Source organism: Zootoca vivipara, chromosome 5 (assembly GCF_963506605.1).
Source record: "Zootoca vivipara chromosome 5, rZooViv1.1, whole genome shotgun sequence".
In the NCBI taxonomy this organism is placed as follows: Eukaryota; Metazoa; Chordata; class Lepidosauria; order Squamata; family Lacertidae; genus Zootoca; species Zootoca vivipara.
Genome location: NC_083280.1, coordinates 55077503 through 55099424, shown reverse-complemented (window position 1 = coordinate 55099424; position 21922 = coordinate 55077503). Strand labels below are relative to the sequence as shown.

At 42.4% G+C, this 21922-nt stretch overlaps 1 protein-coding gene and 1 long non-coding RNA gene across 16 annotated transcripts in view; both read right to left on the bottom strand.

The window, feature by feature from the left end:
- Positions 1-21922, bottom strand: part of TACC2 (transforming acidic coiled-coil containing protein 2) — a 160855-nt gene that overhangs the window by 38127 nt on the left and 100806 nt on the right. For 14 of the 15 annotated variants that reach the window (XM_035137488.2, XM_035137496.2, XM_035137491.2 and 11 more), the window contains 2 exons: positions 11142-11293; positions 3047-4367 (listed from right to left, as the gene is read on the bottom strand). The exons of the other annotated variant lie outside the window; for it this stretch is intronic. In XM_035137488.2, the coding sequence (XP_034993379.2) occupies positions 3047-4367; positions 11142-11293 (1473 nt within the window). The remainder of the gene's footprint in view (positions 1-3046; positions 4368-11141; positions 11294-21922) is intronic. 15 annotated transcript variants of the gene reach the window in all.
- Positions 6609-7430, bottom strand: LOC132592163 (uncharacterized). Its single transcript, XR_009557605.1, has 2 exons — positions 7112-7430; positions 6609-6737 (listed from the first exon to the last, which is right to left on the bottom strand). It is a non-coding gene; the product is annotated as an uncharacterized LOC132592163 (long non-coding RNA).

Sequence of the window (21922 nt, the reverse complement as noted above, 5' to 3'; positions counted from 1 at the left end):
TAAAACATTGGTAGCAAAAGGTCATAGCTGAAATCAGGTGAACTAAAGCACCCTGTTAAAATGCTTAAATCTGAGACTTGCTGTTCTTGGATTATGCCCAACATCTTTATCCAGGGGTGGGGAGAGAATTAGAGAGAGAGAGTGTGTGTGTGTGTTTCCCCCCTCTAATCCAAATGCTTTCTTCTTCCATAAAAGCTACATTTCAAAACTGATGTCTATCCCTGCCACTTCAAACACTAGCAGTGGGTTACCTTCTCATGGTTCTGGGTGGCTTAGCTTAATTGCACGGGATGCATAAATGAGGAAGGGCACCGATTAAGTTTCAGGGGAAACAAATTGTGGTACTTTGTTGCCATTGACATAGACAAGCTATACTTGCAGAAAGTTGGAAAAAAGTGGCAGTTGCAGTCACTTGTCACTTTCTGTTCGTTTCTTTTGAGCAGAGAATTCAGAGGGGGGCGGAGATGCCGATAGGCTGTCACACACACACACACACACACACCCGCTTAAGATTATCAGAAATGCTTTTCCTCATGCAGGAAGCGAGGAAGCTGGGATGAGAATTTTGAATTGGGGAAAAAATTGTGTGGGGAATTAAGCAGATACACCTCCACCGCTGCTCCACTTAGGACTGCAACTTCCTGTGGCTATTTTCCCTTTTTAAAAAAGAACCCATTAATAGGAAGTTGCACACAAATGAGAATTTATTTAACCCTGCATTTAAAATATTTATACACACATAACACACACCTACAAACTAACATCCTTATGAATCAGAGATAGGGAATCTGTGGGCCCTCCAGATGTTGCAGGATGGCACCTCGCATCATTGTTGACCAATGGCCATGCTTCCTAAGGCTGGTGGAATCCTGCTACAACTAGAGGTTTTCATCCCTGTTCTAAATCTTTCATGGGCCTTAGCTACTGTGGAATTTGAAATCTTGACAGCTCAACTTAAAAAAAAACACACACAAAAACGAACTACTGCATTTTTTGTGTGACAAAAGGTGTGAAAATACAGCTTTACTCTCCTCAGCACTTGTCAGCCTGAATGCCATCTCTTTTCAGCAAGATGATTTTGAAAGCTGACACCACTCACATCAAAACATATGTCCCCTGAGATGCTTCCCTGCCATCAAACAGCTTCCTAAGACTGAGATCTAAAATGGGTCACTGTTTTTGAAGCTAGATCAGCCTAGATGCTTTAAATTTTGGATAAAGGCCACTGGATCAACTGTTTAAAATGGAAAGATACATGTAATATATCCCCAACAGCAATTGGTTGATCCCTTAACTTTTTCTTTTCTTTTCTTTTTCTTTTCTTTTCAACAGTAAATGTAAATAGAGCATATTTCACTTTGTTACTTGTAAGGAAGGCAGCTGGTTATAACTCCAACTGCTGTGTCCAAGAATGATGCGCAAAAATCAGTGACCTATGATATGCACATATACTTTTATCTTGATTTAGCTACAGTTCTGGCATACTTGCAAATTGATGGTTTACCTATTTTAGTTAACAGCTTCAATATCTCTAATGAGACACAGCTTGCAAACTTCTCATTCACAAAAAGACATGACTACAGAGTGATCAAGCAAGGTTTTGTTTGGCGGTGAAACAAACTAAAACACATAGATTATGGAAATGTAGAATGTCACAAAACACAAGCTATTGAATATTTTGCATACTGTGTGCAAGAATAGAAGCTTAGTGTCACAGTGGGATACTGTAAGCAACAAAAAAATATTGATAGACCCAATATTGATAGACCCAGTATGAGGTTAGCAACATCAAATCTCCTAGCTGTTAACACCAGTGAACTGGTCTGACATTTGGCTTTTATTTGGGAGTCAGAGATTATTTCCTGGTCAATTATTGTCTACTGCTGTATGGCGGCTTCAATGGCTAGTCTCCCTGTAATTCTCTCTTTTGGACAAAGCTGAACACTGTCATGTCAGCTAAATCCACACTCAAGATCCCTCAGGTCACCAATTGAAGACCCACTGTGGAACAATTGTTCAAGCCCCTCTAAGGAAACATAATAGCTACAACATTCAAGGTGTGTGGAGCTATGGAAAAGAATTAGAAAGAAAGGTTGGGGTGTCCCAGAAAGGGTCCCATTTATCTTGCAAGACCCTGGAAACAGCAACCTTAAAGAAGCTATATTCTTGAGAAAACAATTGGTTGCTCTCAAAACTGCCTAATACTTCTAGTAGGATGCACAGCCGTCTCTATGGTGAACTTAAATGGGAAAATGAGCTAAGAATGGTCACATAGCATGGTCTGTTGCAGTAACAGCTAATGAGGAATATAGGGAATCTGGTCACGGTCTGGGTAGGAGATTTCCCCAATGTACCCCGTCTTGAGTTCCAAGATGGAAGAAAGGTGAAGCATAAATGAAGTAAGAGTTAAAGAAGGTCTCACCCATAATCACACCTTGTATCTTGTAGAAAAGTCTTGTACCATTAAAGAAATCACATTCTCATCATTCTCTCCACTTTACCAAGCCCAAACATATATCATCCCAAAATATTACACAGGCTTTATTTTGACAATCAGAGGATGTTTTGTGCCTGAGGAGTTTCAGGGAATTCAAGGTACTTTTGAATTGTCATAATGTTTGATGCATAAGACCCTGCACACTCTGTCATCTTCTAAAATCAAGGTTGCAGCCCTTTACACACTTAATCCCATTGAACTCAATGCGCCACCGAGACTACCCCTAGAGCCGGGCCTGAATACAGTCATACCTTGGAAGTCAAACGAAATCCGTTCCGGAAGACTATTTGACTTCCAAAACATTTGGAAACCAAAGCACAGCTTCTGATTGGCTGCAGGAAGCTCCTATCGGATGTTTAGCTTCCAAAAGAACGTTCAAAAACCAGAACATTCACTTCTGGGTTTCGATCATTTGGGAGCCAATTTGTTTGGGAGCCAAGGTGTTCGGGATCCAAGGTACGGCTGTGTAAGAAACTGTAAAAGCACTGTCATTTTGGTTGGGGGGGGGGAGCCTATACTGCATATACATTTTTCTACATTCTGACTTACGTCTTGAGTGGGGTCTTCTTCTTTTTTGCTGGTTTATTTAGGCTGTCCCCTTCCGTTCCATTGATCTCACTGGCATTAGCTGGTATCTCAAAGGAGGCTGGAGACTTTGTGGGAGAGCTAGCTACCTTCAAGGAAGGCTTGAAAGGGTCGATAGAGTCCTCACACACATCTGGATTGAAACTGTATGCCGCTGTCGTTTGCTGAGGCAATTTAGGAGAGTCTTGTATTTTGCAAGTGGAAGAAAACGGGTTGAAGTTGGGATCATCCCATTTGTCAATATCAAAAGTATAAGAGCCTTTGGGAACAGGAATCTCATTTGGATCCGCAGGGGCCTTGGTTGGGGTGGTGGGAGCATTGTCAAGTTTCTCCCCAGCCTTTTTAGTCTTTGGCCTCCTCAGTGGCATTTTGGCACCAGGCTTTCTGCCCACTTTTTTGGGCAGAGGGGAGCCTTCGTGTTGCTCTTCGCCGCTGCCTTTTTCCTCAGAATAATCGAATTCCAGCCTCACAGATAAGCCTTTCACTGGAGGATCGTCCTGTCCCCCAGTGTCTGATGGGGTCACCTCCACAGCCTCCGGTGCCGTTGTAAGAGGTGGAGGTGTCTTGCTAGCAGGAGGAGAGTCCTGTATTTTGCTGTCTCCAGCACCAAATGTGCTAATCTCATCAAAGTTAGCTGGGTCAAATGGACAAGCTGCTGCCTGGCCCTCAGGGGGCTCCTCTTTTTCAGCAGCAATTTGGACAGGCTCTGGGCATTCAAGTTCTGTCGGCCCCAACCTCTCTTCAGACACTTTTTCTTCGCTTGAGGCAATGGAATCTTGGTTGATGTCAGATGATTCTGGCTCTTTCACCGGTGGGACATCTGGAGGTTTTTTGGCCAACTGTTTTTTCTTTAAAGAAGCTGGCCTAGGCTTCTTTGTGCGCTTAAGAGTACTGGAAGCACTGCTTGAACCGGTACAAAACGTATCTGTTGCTGAACCTGCTGCCTCGCTATTGCCAAGGAAAGATGACCCATCAAAATCACCAGCTTGTAAGCTAAGGGACCGAGACAAAGTCGACCTGGAAATTGGAACGGAGTCTGTGGATTTTCTTCGAACATGTGACTTGGTGTCACAACTTCTTGTGTCCAAAGAGCTGGAGTCAGCAGTTTGCAAGGAATCTGCAACCTCAATACTATCAAAGTCTAAGTTGTAAGTCCCGCTACTAGCGATGGGCTTGTCCTCATCAAAAACAGTAGAAGGTGAGTGGGGAGGAGGATGGAGTGGGCTTTCTTCAACCGATTCGCTATGTGAAACATCAGCTACTGAGACCGTATCCGAACAAAACCCTAGGGGGAAAAGGAGAAAGTGATCCGTCAGGAAGGTCTAACTTCAAATAGCTATTGGGTGGGTACACTATTATCTCTACACAATCATATATTGTATCCACGCCTCCAAGGGCAGAAACAATTACAGTTCTACTTCCATTCTACTACCAAGCAGAAAATAGGGCATAAAGAAGAAATTGCTAACGGTGATTACTAGCTGTCAACATTTGAACATCCAGTGGATAAGATGCCCAAGCCTTCCCTTCAACACTCTGGCAATTATTTTACTCTGCATGGGGTCCAATGAAGCCCTGTGTAAGGGCAAAGCCAGAAGAGTACTAACAACGTATTTCAATATTCCAGTAAGTAATTGTGGTTATGTGAATATAGCTGCAGATTAAACTTTTGGCTTCATTTATTTACATGAAAAAGATGACAAAACTTAAAGAAATTTGAGGGTTAATCATAGGGTCTAAATTCGACTGAAAGAAGACAATAGGACAGATGGAGGTTTTAGCCAGGGCACAGTTTGTGGGCAGGTGAAGCACCAGCAGCGTTGCTAAAGCTCAGCAGGTCTGGGGCAAGACCTAAGCTAAGGGGTCAATGCCACTTTAGAGTTCCATGATGGATGAGAGGTGGCATATAGATGTACAGTACTAAATAAATTAAATTAAATGCATGCAGTTGCCTGCCTGCTAAAATGGTTTGCTGCCACTTTTATTCATTCACAATTATTGGCAGCTTAACACATGTTTAATATCTTAAACACTTCTTTTCTGAAAGTTAAGCTACAAGTGGTGGAAGCCTCCAACTGAGCCAAGAGAAGCTTGAATTGGGGCCTGATTCAAATTGGGGCCATTTTATATGAGAGATACCGTATATTTTGAAACACAGCCATCCTGCCCCTTTTGGAAACCTGCTCAATTGTTAAAAACATTATTTGACGAAACAGCCATTATTATAATATGAAAGATGACTATTAAACACTAGCCATTTTCTTGCCCAGACTTGTTACTTAATTAAGTCTTCCCCCTTCAAAATTATTTCTAAAAGTGTGATCACTAAAGAAAACAAAAAACCAGTGATTAGATTAGTAGAGTATCTCATTCCTTCCCCACTGTGTGAAGTATATTTAAGAACCACAAAGCTGAATTATGGGATAGATGAGACCTATGTGGAATCAGTGAATATATTGTAAGAATTATCAGGTTCAGGGTCAAATTGTGCAGCTTTTGCATATTTCATAAGAACTAAAAATGGATCAGGCCAATAGAATGTCAGGAAGGAAGCCTAGGCCTCCCTCTGATAGGCTAGATCCTCTTTTTCTCTCTCTCTCTTAAAAGAATGTTTTAAATCATTTCCACAGGATGGTTAGGGGAAAACAAGCCTTAAGTCTTGCATTTTACTCCTGCATTGTGGGTATATACTGAGATCATAAACAGAGCATTTAGCAGGAAGATAAACACAAAGAATATTTCACAGGGCTGAAACGGATGGAAGGGCACAGATCATACCGTAGTTATCGGTCCAGGCAATGTGGGACTGCTGTACACATGGCAGCATATGTGAGAGGGACAGAAACTCTGGAATTTTGCTCAAAAAAGATGCCAAACTCTGCACTCAGAAAAAATGTGCCAAAATACACATGAAGCCCATGACCATGTTCTCCCATGCATTCGTGTGTGTGTGTAACACACATTTGTACATTCCAAAATACAGAAGCAGTTGTAAGTTCACATTATTCTGCACACAAATAGAATCCAAGTTCCCCATCAAACCAATCGTTAATAGAGTTGATGCGGCTTGATGCAAGGGTGATTTTCCCACTCTGAGGGTTGTGTTTGGCTGTGCTCTTGTTGTGTGCTTTTTAATTAGAGTTACTCTTGCCAGCTGAGCTGCTGTTCATTTTTCACACGATGAGCTCATTTTTGGACACTGATCCAGCTCCTGTTAAGGAGACACTAACAGATCCGTGTAGCTGCTTTGCTTTAATGGATGCAATGCAATGCAGCTCAATTTTTAGCAAATCCACAGTAAGTCTACAGACCCTGGCCCCAAGTAAGCTTGCATGGGATTGTAATCATGTAGCATGATCCTAGACACACTAACTCAGAAGCAATTCCTTCTGTGTTCAATAGAACCTACTCAAACAGTGAGGCCTTTGGCTACTATCCTATGTAGCTACCTATCTGGGAGTACATTTACTGAATTTAATAGGAACAAAATAAAAAAATTCCTTCCAGCAGCACCTTAAAGACCAACTAAGTTTTTATTTTGGTATATTTTATTTACCAAAATAAAAACTTAGTTGGTCTTTAAGGGTGCTGCTGGAAGGAATTTTTTTTATTTTGTTTCGACTACGTCAGACCAACACGGCTACCTACCTGTAACCTGAATTTAAAGGTAAAGGTAAAGGTAAAGGGACCCCTGACCATTAGGCCCAGTCGTGACCGACTCTGGGGTTGCGCGCTCATCTCGCATTATTGGCCGAGGGAGCCGGCGTATAGCTTCCAGGTCATGTGGCCAGCATGACAAAGCCGCTTCTGGCAAACCAGAGCAGCACATGGAAACGCCGTTTACCTTCCTGCCGGAGCAGTACCTATTTATCTACTTGCACTTTGACGTGATTTTGAACTGCTAGGTTGGCAGGAGCTGGGACCGAGCAACAGGAGCTCACCCCGTCACAGGGATTTGAACCACCAACCTTTTGATCAGCAAGCCCTAGGCTCAGTGGTTTAGCCCACTGCGCCACCTGGGTCCCCAACCTGAATTTAATAGGACTTATTTCTAAGGGGATATGCATAGAACTGTGTTATTAGTAAAGCAACACAATTTGAATGATCTAAATCAGGTACCTTGACTTAAATAGTGCTCCGGATATGGAGTGGGCTAAACAAATATTAAATGGTATCAGCAGTCACAGCACCTGAAGATCGCTGCTGCTGCTGCTGTGCCAACCTCTTAGCTGCTACAGTGCTGCTGCTTTCCAGGATTGGAATAGGGTGGGGTGGCAGCAAGGGCAGGAGAAGACCAGGTTATAGAAATGAACACCTGTGCCCAGTGCCTTCCTGGTGCTCCTCTCCCTTTCCTACCACAGTCTGGGCGAGGTGGACAGTGGCAATGACCCACCTTCTGTGCAACAACCTCTTTCCACACGTTTGCTGATGCACTCAAAAGAACTTTTTAAGGCAGGACTTCCCCTTGTAGAAGCCTTGATGCTTTCCTTCAGCAAGACTTGTTCTTCGATACTTGATCAAATCATCTTTAATAATGCTCTTCACCAGTTTACCGATAAAGGACGTTAGGCTAACTGAACTGTACTTTCCTGGATCCCCTTTTAAAAATCAGTGTTATATTGGCTACCCCAAAATGAAGACCAGTTTTAAGCTACTTATTTTTGTTAGAACATAAGCAATTTAACATTTCAATGCCTTAACATTCCTGGGTGGGTGTTTTCTTTCTTTCTGCATTATTTATTCAGCTGATGCAGGGGTGCAAGCCCCAAGTCCTGAATCGCTAAATGTCTTCTTAGCCTCACTTCCTTTCTGAAATCCATCTGTTGTTGTTTCTCATCTTCTCTTGGCCAGAAATGGCTTTACTGAGGATATCCTTTACTGAGGATAACGAGTGAATTAACATGTAATGGTATTTCCAGACATCAGCTTATCAGCCTGGATAGCTCAGTTGGTTAGAGTGTGGTGCTGACAAAGCCAATGTTGCAGGTTTGATCCCTGTATGGGACAGTTGCATATTCCTGCATTGGATTAGATGATCCTCAGGGCCCCTTCCAACTCTACAATTCTGTGATTCTGTGATTAAGCTATAGTTTAACATAACCGTTGTCCTTGGCTTACCACTCATGGTTGGTTTGGAGGAAACAAGCCACGATCCTGGGCTTCTGCAGGGCAAGCCAGACTGTGGCTTGTTTCCTCCCCTACACGGCACAGTCAGCAGCATGAGAGGAGCGAAGCACGTATGTGCATTAAATCATAATTCTTGTTAAACTATGGATTAACCTAATGCAGGAGTGATTGGCAATTTTTGGCACAGCAAGCAAGATCCTTTTCACTCCTCTGTGGGCCAACTTTGATGGTGGGGGGGGGAACTATCCTCCAATCACCTGATTTCTTATGATGTCAAATGGTTGGGCAGGTAAGCTGTGCTGCCCACCTGTCACAAGTCCCTTGCTCAGTGCTTTCCAAGCACCTGACAACCAGCTGAGAGATCCCCAAATTTGGCCCAAACCAGCTCCTGCTAGATGAAACAGGCAAAAATGTGCCTTTTCAAACCATTCCTCCACACTCACAACAGGCTACTCAAATTATTACTAAAAAGAAGAAGATACAAATCACCCAGTTCTATGAGTAATCTACTACCCTATTCTAGAGTCATTCACGGTGCATGTAACTACAGCTTTAGGAGAGCATGCAAGGCTGCCTTAGAAGATGTGGACTTTTGTTAACTATAGCATTATGACACCACCGTAAGAACCCTGTGACATGTATTAACGTAAAGAAGAAAATCTGGCAGAAGGGCTATTGCAGGGAGACTCGAATGATCAGACAATGCAGCTTTGTGGCTACAGAAAGCTTCTTTACACCCGAGCCTTTTGACACCAGAAGTGAGTCAGAAATGAAAGGAATGTTGCCCTTTAACTTCAAAGCAGGCTCAACAAAGGCGTTTTGCTGCTCATGACATTTAATTGCAGAGGCTGGAGTTTTGCTGTTGCTGTTAAGGAACATATACATCTCACACATAAGAGTCTGGGCAAAGGCCATACTGGACTTTGGGAACCGAGACAGCCACCAAGGCAAAAATGTGAATTCGTAAAATGTTGAAAGTATAACTTACATTTCTCACTTCGGCTTATCTGCAAGATTTTCATGCTAGCTTTTGTGGTGCCTTTTTGCATCAAGAACTTTGCAACAGAGCTGCCTTCAACGTGAGGCTCCAAGTGGGCATGCCTGAGATTAAGAGTCTTATGCAGTACTGACTGCGCTATTTAACCTATTTACCTGTAATAGGAGATCCTCCAAAAGGACCACAGGTAAAGGTAAAAAATAGGGGTGTTCTAAAACATAACTGAAACATGAAAATATTGTGCTTTGTAGAGCAAGTACTTCCTTATTTATCTCAGGAGAATTTTCAAAGTATACAACTATGAATACAGCACAGCGCATTATAGTAACTTCAGACAGAGGCACTTTCCCCTAAGGGTGGGCAGGTGGAATGAGAGGAGAGGGGGAGTGAAGAAAAAGAGACAGAGGGGAAGCAAAAAAGGATGTGAATAATCAGGGAGTTTAGAATGAATTACAGTCTAGTTCTGTAATTAAAGACTGCACTCCAAATCCTATTTAGCATATGTGATCTCCCTTCCTCATTTACATTTCTCTGGAAAATGAGGGAAATTAACTTCTTTTTTTGTCCAGATAACAATAAATACAAAGCTACGTGAAACAGGGAAAAGACAAATGAAAAGCAGGCGGTGGTATGTACATCCTGCTGGGAAATCCCAATAGTAAGAGGCCTCTTCACACTTAGTGTGTTTGCATGCCACAGCTGCATGTCTTTCCTGTAGTAATCATATAAAATGTGGACAAATGATGCTGAGCCTTAAAAAAGCCTGTGCACACGCATCAAAGGAGATGTGACCAAATCATGTACAGCTGCTCGCTTTGACTAGTTTATCCTGACTTCCTTGAGCTTTATAGAGAAAACAAAGGATATCTGACTAAGACCTAGTTACAGGTAGGTAGCCGTGTTGGTCTGAGTTGAAACAAAATAAAAAAATTCCTTCCGTAGCACCTTAAAGACCAACTAAGTTTTTATTTTGGCATGAGCTTTCATGTGCATGCACACTTCGTCAGATACACTGAAACAGAATCCACCAGACCCTTATGTATATTCAGAGGGTGGGGGGTGGGGGTGATGGGAATGGGTGACTAAGACCATTAGCCTTCTCCCATATCCCAAGCAACTGAGATGTGCACAGACATTCAGCACTACCTCTTCTTGAGTGGCTTCTACTGATATCAGAGGTTTGCTGCTGCAATAAAAAGCTCAACAGTGAGCCCACAATTTCTGGTGCCTTATCTTTACAGCCACAGCTTGGTGGTTCTAAGTAGGAGATACTAAAATTACTGTCCTAAGACTTCGCAAGTTGGTATAAGCTTGTACAACACACAAAATACTAGCAGTGTGGACAACAATTTGCTGCACGAAAATATGCAGGGACTGACTCCTTATCCTCTATTCTGTATACCTATTGAACAAGCCAAGTGGTGAGCAGGTGGGGTCCTATGGTGGATTAAAATAGTATAATAGCTTAGAGACCATATAGTCAGTGTGGCACAAAAGGGATGGGAGGAGAACTCCAGTTCAATAGGAAAAACCAGCAGCTGGCTATCATCGTGTTACCCTCAGGGGTGCAGCACGAACTCATGTTTCAGTTTCTTTTAGAAGGGGTTCACAGAAGGTTTGTGCTAATTTTGTGATATTATTTAAATATATATATACAGGCTGAGCAAAAGATGGAGGTTTATACCATTAACACTCCAACAGATCCTCCTCCACTATTGGATTTTTTTTGGGGGGGGTGCTACCCAGCTCCTTCAGAGCTCCCAAGAAATATTACAGCTCTGATCCTTTCCTTAGAGACTGTCTCCAAACTTAAAACGTGCAGCTTCATCTCAAAAAAAACTAAATGACATCATCATTTGCAGGAAGCATAGGGAGCTATGCCCTGATGACCAAAATACTCTGAGAAGCCCATCCCATGCATCGTATAACTGTTACCTGTGTCCTCGGATAGAAGCTGAGGTCTTACTTCCTGTTCCTCTATGTCAAACACTGCAACTTCTGGTGGTGGTGGTGGTGGTAGCACGGGTGCAGCCTTCACAGGAGTTGTAGATTCTGGTGTCTCAAAGGCTTCTTCAGAGTCTGAACTCCTGGACACAAACAAACAAATACAGGTGTAAAAAAGAAAAAGGGGGGGGGAAGGGACATACAGGCTACTTCTTCAAAATCACCTGCACAAAACAGAACACAACAAACGATACTTAGAAAACGCAGAGAGCTCTACTTGGGGCCAGAATACCTCTGCATTTCTCAGAGATATTGAGCTTCCTTTTGCAGCATGATTTCTGGAACAGAATATCATGTTTCCAGGTTGACCCTGACATGAAAGATGTCAAGGCGTCACAAAAGCAAACATGCACACAGGGGAAAGTAAATGCTGCCTGGAAAAGCCTGCCTTTTAACATAAAGGAGGCTTCAGCCCAGGCAAACTAAAACAATGTCAACGGGACCTTTCAATGAGATGTTGGAATTTTCCTTGGCACAAGCGCAAGCAAACCTAATAAGGAAATACCCTTAAGAGAGTCGCATGAAGCTCTTTTAAATCCCGATTCAATCTACCTTGATATGCAGCAGAGTGTAAGTTCCTACAAAACAAGAGAACACAGGCTTTGAGTAACATTGGGTGCTGCCTAGCCTTTCAGATGGGGGGGGGGAGCCGCCATTCAGGGAGATGGGAAATTCCCATTTTTCACACTAGCCTCCTTACTTCATACCACATACGCTATCTTTATTTCCAGATCACTCACAAGTTGTGTACTATCAATAGCTATTCAGGCAAATTAAACAAATTCCTTTCCTTAAACTGGGAGAGAGGTGCCTGATTCCACTTCCCTGGTGATATTGTAGCTAGAATCACAACAAATGCTATTAATGCATGCTGCTCGTCTACGATTAAATTAAAATATTTTCAAAAGCAGATAGATAGATCTTCCTGAATCTTGCTTCCCTCCTCCACCAACCCTCCTCCTGCCAAAACCTCTGTGCCCATTTCACTGTCTGAGATGATACCCAATCTCCCTTCAGAATTCTTTCATTCAAGGTCTTATTTTTAATCTATGTACCCTGCTATACAGTTTATCCAGATCACATTTCCACCAAATGCAGACTGTATACACACCATATGTTTAAAGTACCCCCCCAAAAAAGAACCCTGGGAATTGTTTACCCCTCACAGAACTACAACTCCCAGAAACCCTAACAAACTACAGTTCCCAGGATTCTTTGGAGGAGAAATGTACTTTGAGTGTACAGGAGGTAGGCAGCCTAATAATAATAAATAAATACCAATCATCCAGAAGGAATATGATGACAGCAAACAAGTGAAACACGAGGATGCAAAGTGGAGCCAACGTTATCATATGCGAGGCAGAATAGAAACATTGATATAATAAAGATGCGATGGATTAATGGGGATGGTGAAATACAAAGGCCTACAATAACAATAGCTGGCGTGCTCTGGTCCATGGGGTCACGAAGAGTCGGACACGACTAAACGACTAAACAACAACAACAACAATAACAAAAATTTAAATAAGCGGACAATCGATTGAGGATGTAGTCTTTCTAGAATTAAAGCTGAATGGATATTGTTTTCTTTAATGAACTGGAATGGGATGGGGAACACTGAAATACAAATATATATAAATGGATATATATATATATGGTTCTTTAAAAAATCCAGTCAAAATGTAGCACACTATTGCCTTGAAAACTGCTTAGGCAAGCATTTCAGCTAGTCAAATGGCAGCTTTTCCTTCTGGCCTTTGATAAAATGAATTTAATGGTGTGACAGTTTCCTGAAAGACAGGACTAGGGCTGACTTGCCTATTTCCAGCGATTCGCTGCATGGCTTGGAGACTGTAGTCTCCGCTGCTTCTCACAGCTGTCCACATCCAACGCGTCCACTGCATGGGGGACAAAATTTGCCATGAGGTGAAAGCCATTTCCTCCTGAGGAAGCAGTCTAGAAGCCGTCCAGATAGATGCACCGTAGAGAAGATGAAGGTCTTCCCTGACTTCGCCAGACTCAAAAGGAAAACGCACAGATCCTTGCAAAGCAACAAATTGCTAGATTCACAAGAGAGGGCTTCTCTTGACGAAGTGCAACTGCTGGATTTGCATTCCTATTACATTCACTTAAATCGCTTTCTCCCTACAATAAAGCCTGTGTGGGCTGCGGGTGAAAAGCCCCTCCTCCCCCCCCCTCTCCTGACAGCTCAAGTGGTTTGATGGACCGGATTCGCTTCTGTTATCTCTGCAGAATGCCAATGAGGTTTTAGTCTTCCTGACTACAATGGGAAATAGCACGCAGCTGCTTAAAACCTACCGGTACCTTTCTCTCTGGAACTTATTTGCCTATTACTACACCTGGAGGCAGCCAAATGATTTCTACTAAATACTGTTCCCCGGTTGTTATTTTTCTGCCAAGCTTGTTGCAAATAAAGTTATCTCTAGCCAGGGAACACCGACATGCACAAATGTTTTTGACAGAAACACTCTAACAGACTATTATTGCTTCCCCAAACACATCCTTTGTCTCCAGGTTCAATCCACGTCTATGAAGCGTGCAAAGGCATCAGTTGCTGTTTTTATTGTTATTATTGCTTCTGACCTATGCCCACCCCCTGCCCCACTTCCCAATGCATTAAGGCTGTGAATCAGTGTGAACAAAGAGCTTCTGTAAAAGAAAAATAAAATCCACAGGTCTTGGCAAAGAACTCTTGTGGGGACATTTCAATCTCTTGAAATATCACAGGTGAAAACTATGTTGACTCTAGCATGATTGGGGTTCACCTCGCTGCCCTCCACTAAATCAGGGAAAAGAAAACATTTCTGCTGGAACAGAAAAAAAACCCTATATTGTTGTCTGCAATAAAAATAGCTTTTTAAAAATGCAGTTTTCATTAGGGATGCTTCAAATATGAGTCTCCAGCATACATAGGCTGACCAGCTCAATATCCTGTTTCAAACACTTGTCAGTAATGTGTGGTTCAAAAATGGCACACTTATTTCACCCTTTATTTCACCAAACAACTTTGCCTAGAATTTGTTTTTAAAAGGCTGCAACATGTCTGAACTGTCCAATCATTGTGCTCTTACTTGTACTGAACACACGCCACAAAATCGAACTAACATGCCTGAGATGCATTACTTCAAGACTCTTTTGGCTCCTGAAAGCTTGAGCCATTCCCTCCCTCTCCAAGAGCAGTGACAGTATGAACTCAGCAGCAGATCTATGAAGAGACAAGGTGCAAATGTTGCCTCAGATGTCAAGACTTTCCAATGGGGCACAGCTCTCTGCCAGAAGACAGGCCCAAGACAAAAATTCAGTTGGTGGGTAATGTGGGAGGTCAACATTTGGATTTCCATTTAGTTTACTTAAAATCAACTATGAAATACAATTGTGTTCCAAAAATACTGTCTGTCTGTCTGTCTGTCTGTCTGTCTGTCTGTCTGTCTGTCTGTCTGTCTGTCTATCTTATACACACATGGTATGACAAATGGTCCAACTTCTTTTTAGCAGCAGTAAGGTAAAGGTAAAGGGACCCCTGACCATTAGGTCCAGTCATGACCGACTCTGGGGTTGCGCGCTCATCTTGCTTTACTGGCCGAGGGAGCCGGCATACAGCTTCCAGGTCATGTGGCCAGCATGACAAAGCCGCTTCTGGCAAACTAGAGCAGCACATGGAAATGCAGCAGTATGTTAATGCATTTATTTATTTTAAAATATGCTTATGCCATTCACCATTCATCAATATGCTGTGCAGAATGGTTTACAAAAAGGTATGGTTGCACTGGCAGGGGAAGGAGGAATACCACAAATAAAATTTACAGCAGATAAAAGAACAGAAATAGAACTTGAAATGTCTGAGTGAATAAAAAAACATTTTCCCTGGAGTTCAAAAGAATGGTGTTAGCCCCAGGTGTGCCTCCTTTTGAGATGAAATTCCACAGCTAGGAGGCTACAGCTGACAAACCTTTTCCCCAGAGGACATAATCCTCACCTTTAATGCTGGAGGAACCTGGACACGGGCATTGGCTGGATATGGGGGAAGGTGCTTCTTTATAGCTCTGAAGTTGTTTAGGACCTTAACAAGGTAAGCACTGGCACCTAAGGGACACAATCACTCATGGGCAACCTTCCAGGGACCCACCAGAAGCCAGGTGGGTGGCACAATGGATGCGACTCTCACCTTTCTACAGTAGGTTACATTCCAAGCGCACAAAAGTCAGAGCCTACCCACACGTCTCCTTCTTCCATCTACTCAAGCAAGAGGTGTTATTACAGATCAATGACACATTACAGCCAGGCAAAAGTACTCCAGGTGGCCACGTAATATTAGATCATGGATATTTATGGCTAAACTATCTCCATGCAGGAGCAGTTATAGCTGGTAACGTGCCATGTGCCTCAGACGCTACAAAGGACCTCAAGTGACAGAGCAGGGTCTAGGAGAACCTTCAAGTAGAGGACCTGCTGTTTCAGGGCAAGGTACTCCTATCAAGATATGGAAGTCTTTGGTAGAGGCACACATGACCAGGTCTGGTAACAGATTTCACAAATGTCTGCACAGCAGACATGTTGACCAACATAAATTTATTTATGTTGGGTGAATTTTCAAACAAATATCTTTTATCAGTCTCTTCTAGATTGTGACCTAAGAATTAAGTATATGAAGAAGTTGTCCTTGATCCTTGGTCTGAAAACTACGAGGAAACATTCTGGACAAATACGAGGAAACTGGATTAACAGTGACCAGGGTGCTTCTCAGCCTATCCAACAGTCTTGTTTGTTCATTGCTTTGAAGATCAAGAACCCATGGCACTATTATAACCTGAGGTTCTGGAAACAGAGTGGTCTAATATTAAAAGCTGGTGCACAGAACAGCAGCAGAGACACAGAGGAATTTAACATTTCGGAACACCTTTGAGAGCTCCAAAGTATGAATAAAAGCTGTGAACACACACACACACACACAGTGTTAGTTCTTTTTAAAAAGGGCTGAATATTTGACTCTGCCAAACTTAACTTCTGTATGGCAAGCACTCCTGTTTCGCTTGCTCTCTGCAGCTCCCCTTTTGCAATAACCCTGTATCATCTGTTAAGAACTGAAAAATTGGATCACCTCAGAAAGTTATTACTCTTTCATCCTAGATTTTCTCCAGAGAGAGATCAGGAGCAGCCCTCAGATTTGTATGCTTTCCTATGTTATAACACCATTTACGTTTCCCCCCACATGGAAAGAGATTAACACTCAACTAGGAGTTCACATTCTGAACTATTGAAAAATAAACCCAGGCTCATTCCCTACCTCTCTCTGGAAACAATTGGGGGGGGGATAAGATCTACGGTATGCAGGTTATGTGAAATACAGTAGGGTAGTAGTGGATAAGAGACTGAGCTATGAATCAAGAAATCCCATGTTCAGATTTTGCCTCCACTAGGCCACCTCAGACAAGCTTCACACTTCCAGTCTCATCAGCAATATAGGAGATATAAATACTTAACCTTACAGGGTTATTGCAAGGATTATGCTCAAATAACACATATGAAGGATTTGAACACTTGGAAGTGCAAGACAAATGTTAAGAGGGACGCGATGGCGCTGTGGTCTAAACCAGTGTTTCCCAACCTTGTGCCTCCAGATGTTTTGGGACTACAACTCCCATCATCCCTAGCTAGCAAGACCAGTGGTCAGGAATGATGGGAGTTGTAGCCCCAAAACATCTGGAGGCACAAGGTTGGGATGATGGGAGTTGTAGTCCCAAAACATCTGGAGGCACAAGGTTGGGAAACACTGGTCTAAACCACTGAGCCTCGTGGGTTTGTGGATCATAAGCGCAGCAGTTCAAATCCCCAAAGGCGGGGTGAGCTCCCATTGCTCTAGATAAATAGGTACTGCGGCGACAGGAAGGTAAACGGCATTTCCGTGCACTCTGGCACTCGTCAGAGTGTTCCGTGTGCCAGAAGCGGTTTAATCATGCTGGCCACATGAGCTGGAAAAGCTGTCTGCAGGCAAACGCCGACTCCCTTGGCCTGAAAGCAGAGATGAGCACCACACCCCACAGTCAAATTCAACTGGACTTAACCATCCTGGCACCCTTTACTTTTACAAATGTTAAGTATATTATATTTTTATTATTTCCCATGAGAATCTGTGTTGCTGGGAAAGCACTTTATTTTAAAGGGCCAGAATCCTATATGTATGAGGAAATGGAAAGCAGGGCATGTTCAGTTTATAATGGTACTGGCAGATATCTGTTCTTGTAGAACAACCAAGCCACATTCCTTGTGTGCAGCTCTAGCTCTGAGAACAATCCCATCACAAGCACTTTCACAGATTTTTGGAAATTTAGAGAATATGGAGTATACTGGCATTCTATCTAGCAAGGGAGAGTGTTTAAAGTCCCCCACACAAAGAGGGATATTTTCACAGAAACTAAACTTCGTCCTTTCTAAGAATGAAAATTTGCATGAAACCCTGGTCAACTCACCCATGCTGAGTGATACAATTGTTTGGTTTGAGACTTCTTGGTTTTTCCTTGCAGCTGTTGTACAACTAGTTGAATCCTTTAATTGCAACAGATACATTCTTATTCAAAAGTAATAACCTGCACAGTACACATCTGCTGTGCACTCGGTCTGTGGCACACTGTAATGACTGGCACTATTCTCTTGAGCACACTAATCTTTTGAAATGTGTGAGACTGTGCTCATGCGGAGGCCAGACTAGATGGCCTAATTGTACAGGGCTTGGGGATGCTGAAGTCGATACAAATTAGGTCAGTGACACAAGCAGCCAGGATGGCAGATGCGGGGCGGGGGGGGGAGCCTTGAAGAAAAATGGTATTAAAACCGTGTAGTAATAATAAAGTGGTTCTTTAAAAAGTTTTTAAAATTCTCAATGCTGTGCCTTATCGTGAAGCTATATGCTGAAAACCCCAGCCCTTTCCCTCTAATCATATTTATATCCTTTTAAAGTATTTGGGTCAGGAATATTAGCATGAGGACAAAGAAATTCATTCAGTTGTTTTAGTATCCTGTTGGGGCTATGAGGATCAAGCCAGGCAGTGTACAGTATGGCTTTTACAGTGTGACACAAAACACATTCCTTTAGTGTCAAAAGCTTGTTCACCTTTTAGGCAGAAAAGGAAAAGGAAAAGAAGACACCTTACTGTACAAGAATAATATGCTGAAACCCAGTCTGTGTCATGAAAATACATAGCTCCTTTACTCCAGTAATTGGCTGCATATTAATATTTTGTTCTTAAGTTAGTTTAAGACCATCATAGAAGTACAAAGTTGGAAGGGATCACAAGGGACATTCAATACAACCCCCTGCAAACGCAGAAATCTTTTGCCCAATGTGGGGTTCAAACCCATGACCCTGAGATCAAGAGTCTCGTGCTCTACTGACTGAGCTATTTGTGGTACAGGAACAGGAGCACAAGGAAGCTGCCCCTTTATCAGAGTATAGGTTCATCTAGCTTAGTACTGTCTACAATGACTGGAGCAGGGAGCCTTCCCCAGTTCTACCTGGAGACGCTGGGGAATGAACCTGGGACCTTCTGTTAATTTGCCTGTCTAATTATTACTATTGCCATTTGTATTCTGCTCATCTTCTCAGAGAAGCAATGGATTACATTCACCAGGACACCATCAAAATCAGGACTCCATCATGATGCATGAAGCATGATATACATGTTTTTCAAACTGTATATCACATGCATTGCTAAGGTATGCAAGGGCTGCCTGATCTGACCAGCTGTAGTTGTAAGTAACCCCAGCTCACAACACCAGGGCAGCTGCACAGCAACAGGAATGCACATCAGAGCAGAATTGCAAGAGTCAGCAATTCAGTTATGGGGAGGTGTGGCAGTCCAACTGTGTTGCAGTCAGAAAATCCATAAAACTCAGTAGCTTTGATGACTTCCCAAAATAAGTTGTGGGCACCTGAAAAACCAGAATGTCAACCTGGCCCAATCTTAGCCATCATGGTGAATATGCATCCGGTTCCCTACAGGGAGAATTTTGGAACCCAAAACCCCTTGCAAGGAAAAACACACAGGCAGTGAATTATTAGTCTTAATTATGGGATGGTATCTATTACCCATTTCCGCTGCATCTACTTTGTGTCCCCACCGTGCACCAAATTGTCCATAGCAGCTGCATCATAAAACAAGACTACAACCCAAGTCTATATTTATGGGATTCCTTTGTCAGCCGTACACCAAGAAAGAGAAAATATTTCAGTGTTCCCAGCAGTACCCAAGCTGCATTAAAAGCTGGCCTTTCCTACAACTCTAGAGAGAAATAACTGACAAAAGGTAATAAATCCTGTTGTCTTATTCTCATCTGTCACTTTCAAACTTTATCCCTCTTAAAAAAGCATAAATTAAAAATTGGTTCCCAGTCCAAATTATGTTCAGCTTCTGTTCATCTTTGGATGTTGCTGGTGAGGGGGAGTAATATATGCAACATTATGATAGTGGAGAAAGAATTAAATGCAGAGTTGACATTTTTGGTGACAACACCTGATTTAATGTTATATGCAGTTCAATTATTGTAACCTGGAAGTTCAGGGTTTTTGTGCTTTTTTAGGATCTCCAATTAAAAAGATGATGCAGCCACACAATTATTTGATAGAAACAATACCGGTATATATAAATTTACCTATGCGCTCTCCAAATAGTGATGCTATATCCCTTGACAGAGCAATATTTACCCCGTGACTTCCTTTTTCACTTCATGATGAACAGAAGAGCTGACCTAAGTCTGACCTATATAAACTGATGGGTCAGTAATTTATCAGGTGCCATTTAAAGCCATGTGATTAACTCATTCCCATTCCTCCTGCTGGGAACTGCCTCAGACCCACCCTCCTTTAGCAGCCACCCTCCTTCAGAAGTCGGGGAAATATATACATTGCACCATTATGGCACAGGAATCCATTTGGCCGATAGGTCCTGTGGGGCATTATTTTTTTTGTCTTTACTATTAACTATTAATGGCCTGCTATCATACCATTGTAAGGCTTTCCAGTGGCAAGATCATCTATTCTATGATTAAATCAAGCGTCACAATGAGCCCACACTGTGCGTGGGAGATGGAACTAAAAAGCCAGCCACAATGTCTAGACAATGGTGGTAAGAAAAACAACAGCAGAGAGGTGACAAAGGAAATGCCTGAGCTTGATGGTAAAATTAAGGAGTTTTTCAAATATTATCCATGCTCGCGCAATTCCTTTCCATTGCAAGCAAAATCGTTGCTGGGTTTTGCACATTTATGCATTTCCTTGGCTGCCCGTGACAAAATAAAACATGGCATTCATCCCTGTTGGAATCCTACAGTACTTGTCACACACCTCTCAAACTGTGTCATAGCGGCTTAAAAACAGAGTTGCCAGAGTAGTTTTGCCCCCAAATAAATTAAATGTTAGGGCAGACCTTTGAGCAATACCTTAAGGCACTTGACTCCCCAAATTCAAAAGAGAATTAGGGGTGCATCATCCAGGAGCCATGAACACAGCAAACTGCTATTTTCAAGTACTAATAAGGTGGAACTTGCTTTAGGAGTATGAGGTGTGTGTTTTTAATGACCTTGTTATGACAAAGATGGTACCAGGTGACCCATCCTCTGACGAGACACATATTTCATTAAATGAAACACTTGTGAGCTCTTCTTAGACCCAAGCTGCAGGTCTGTTTATACTATAGCTTGCTTTCTTACCAGTGTAACTGCTAAAAAGCAGATGTGGTTGATCTTATCAGAGAACAATTTCATTATGGTTTAATCTGGTCAGCAGGCTTCTCTCTAGCCATGAAATACAGGCACTCTGGTATAATGAGTCTTAGTATAATTTCCCTGCTTCTTTTCTTTCCAGAGCTATATACGGTAGCATTATTTGAGCTGAAGCTATTTATATCCTATTAGCAGCTTCAAAGAATTATGACATTGCATGCTGGGGGGAAATGCACACCCAAGTACATGCAATAAATTCTCCAGGTGTATTTATTCTTATTCTTTTAACTCCAGTTATCTCCCTACTTTTAGATTTTCTCAGTTACGGTACATTTCAGAAGCTTCCTTTTAAAGGGACATATTTATTAGACTTATCACAAGAAAAGCTAAATAATGAAAGGCTGTTTCCCTTCTGTTGTTTCCTTTGTCTGATCAAAATAATAATCAGGCCTATCTCCGTAGTCCTGGGTTCAAAAACTGGCACCATGAAATGCAAGATGCATATGCTTCCATTTAGCACACAACTGCCCTTCTACTACAAGTTAATCAGTCCAAAATACCTACCACTCCCTTGTCATATTCACAGAATTTAGAATCCACAATGGGAAAAGGACAGAGAAAATCTCAAATTATTACCACCCTTAATGCTTACAATCCAGGTGGCTAAAGGGCAGTAAAGGTAAAGGTAAAGGTAAAGGGACCCCTGACAGTTAAGTCTAGTTGCGAACGACTCTGGGGTTGCAGTGCTCATCTTGCTTTATAGGCCGAGGGAGGTGGTGTTTGTCCGCAGACAGTTTTTCCGGGTCATGTGGACCAGAGCAGCGCACAGAAATGCCGTTTACCTTTCTGCCAGAGTGGTACCTATTTATCTACTTGCACTGCATGTTTTTGAACTGCTAGGTTGGCAGGAGCAACGGGAGCTCACTCCATCACGGGGCCTTGAACCGCCGACCTTCCAATTGGCAAGTCCAAGCGGC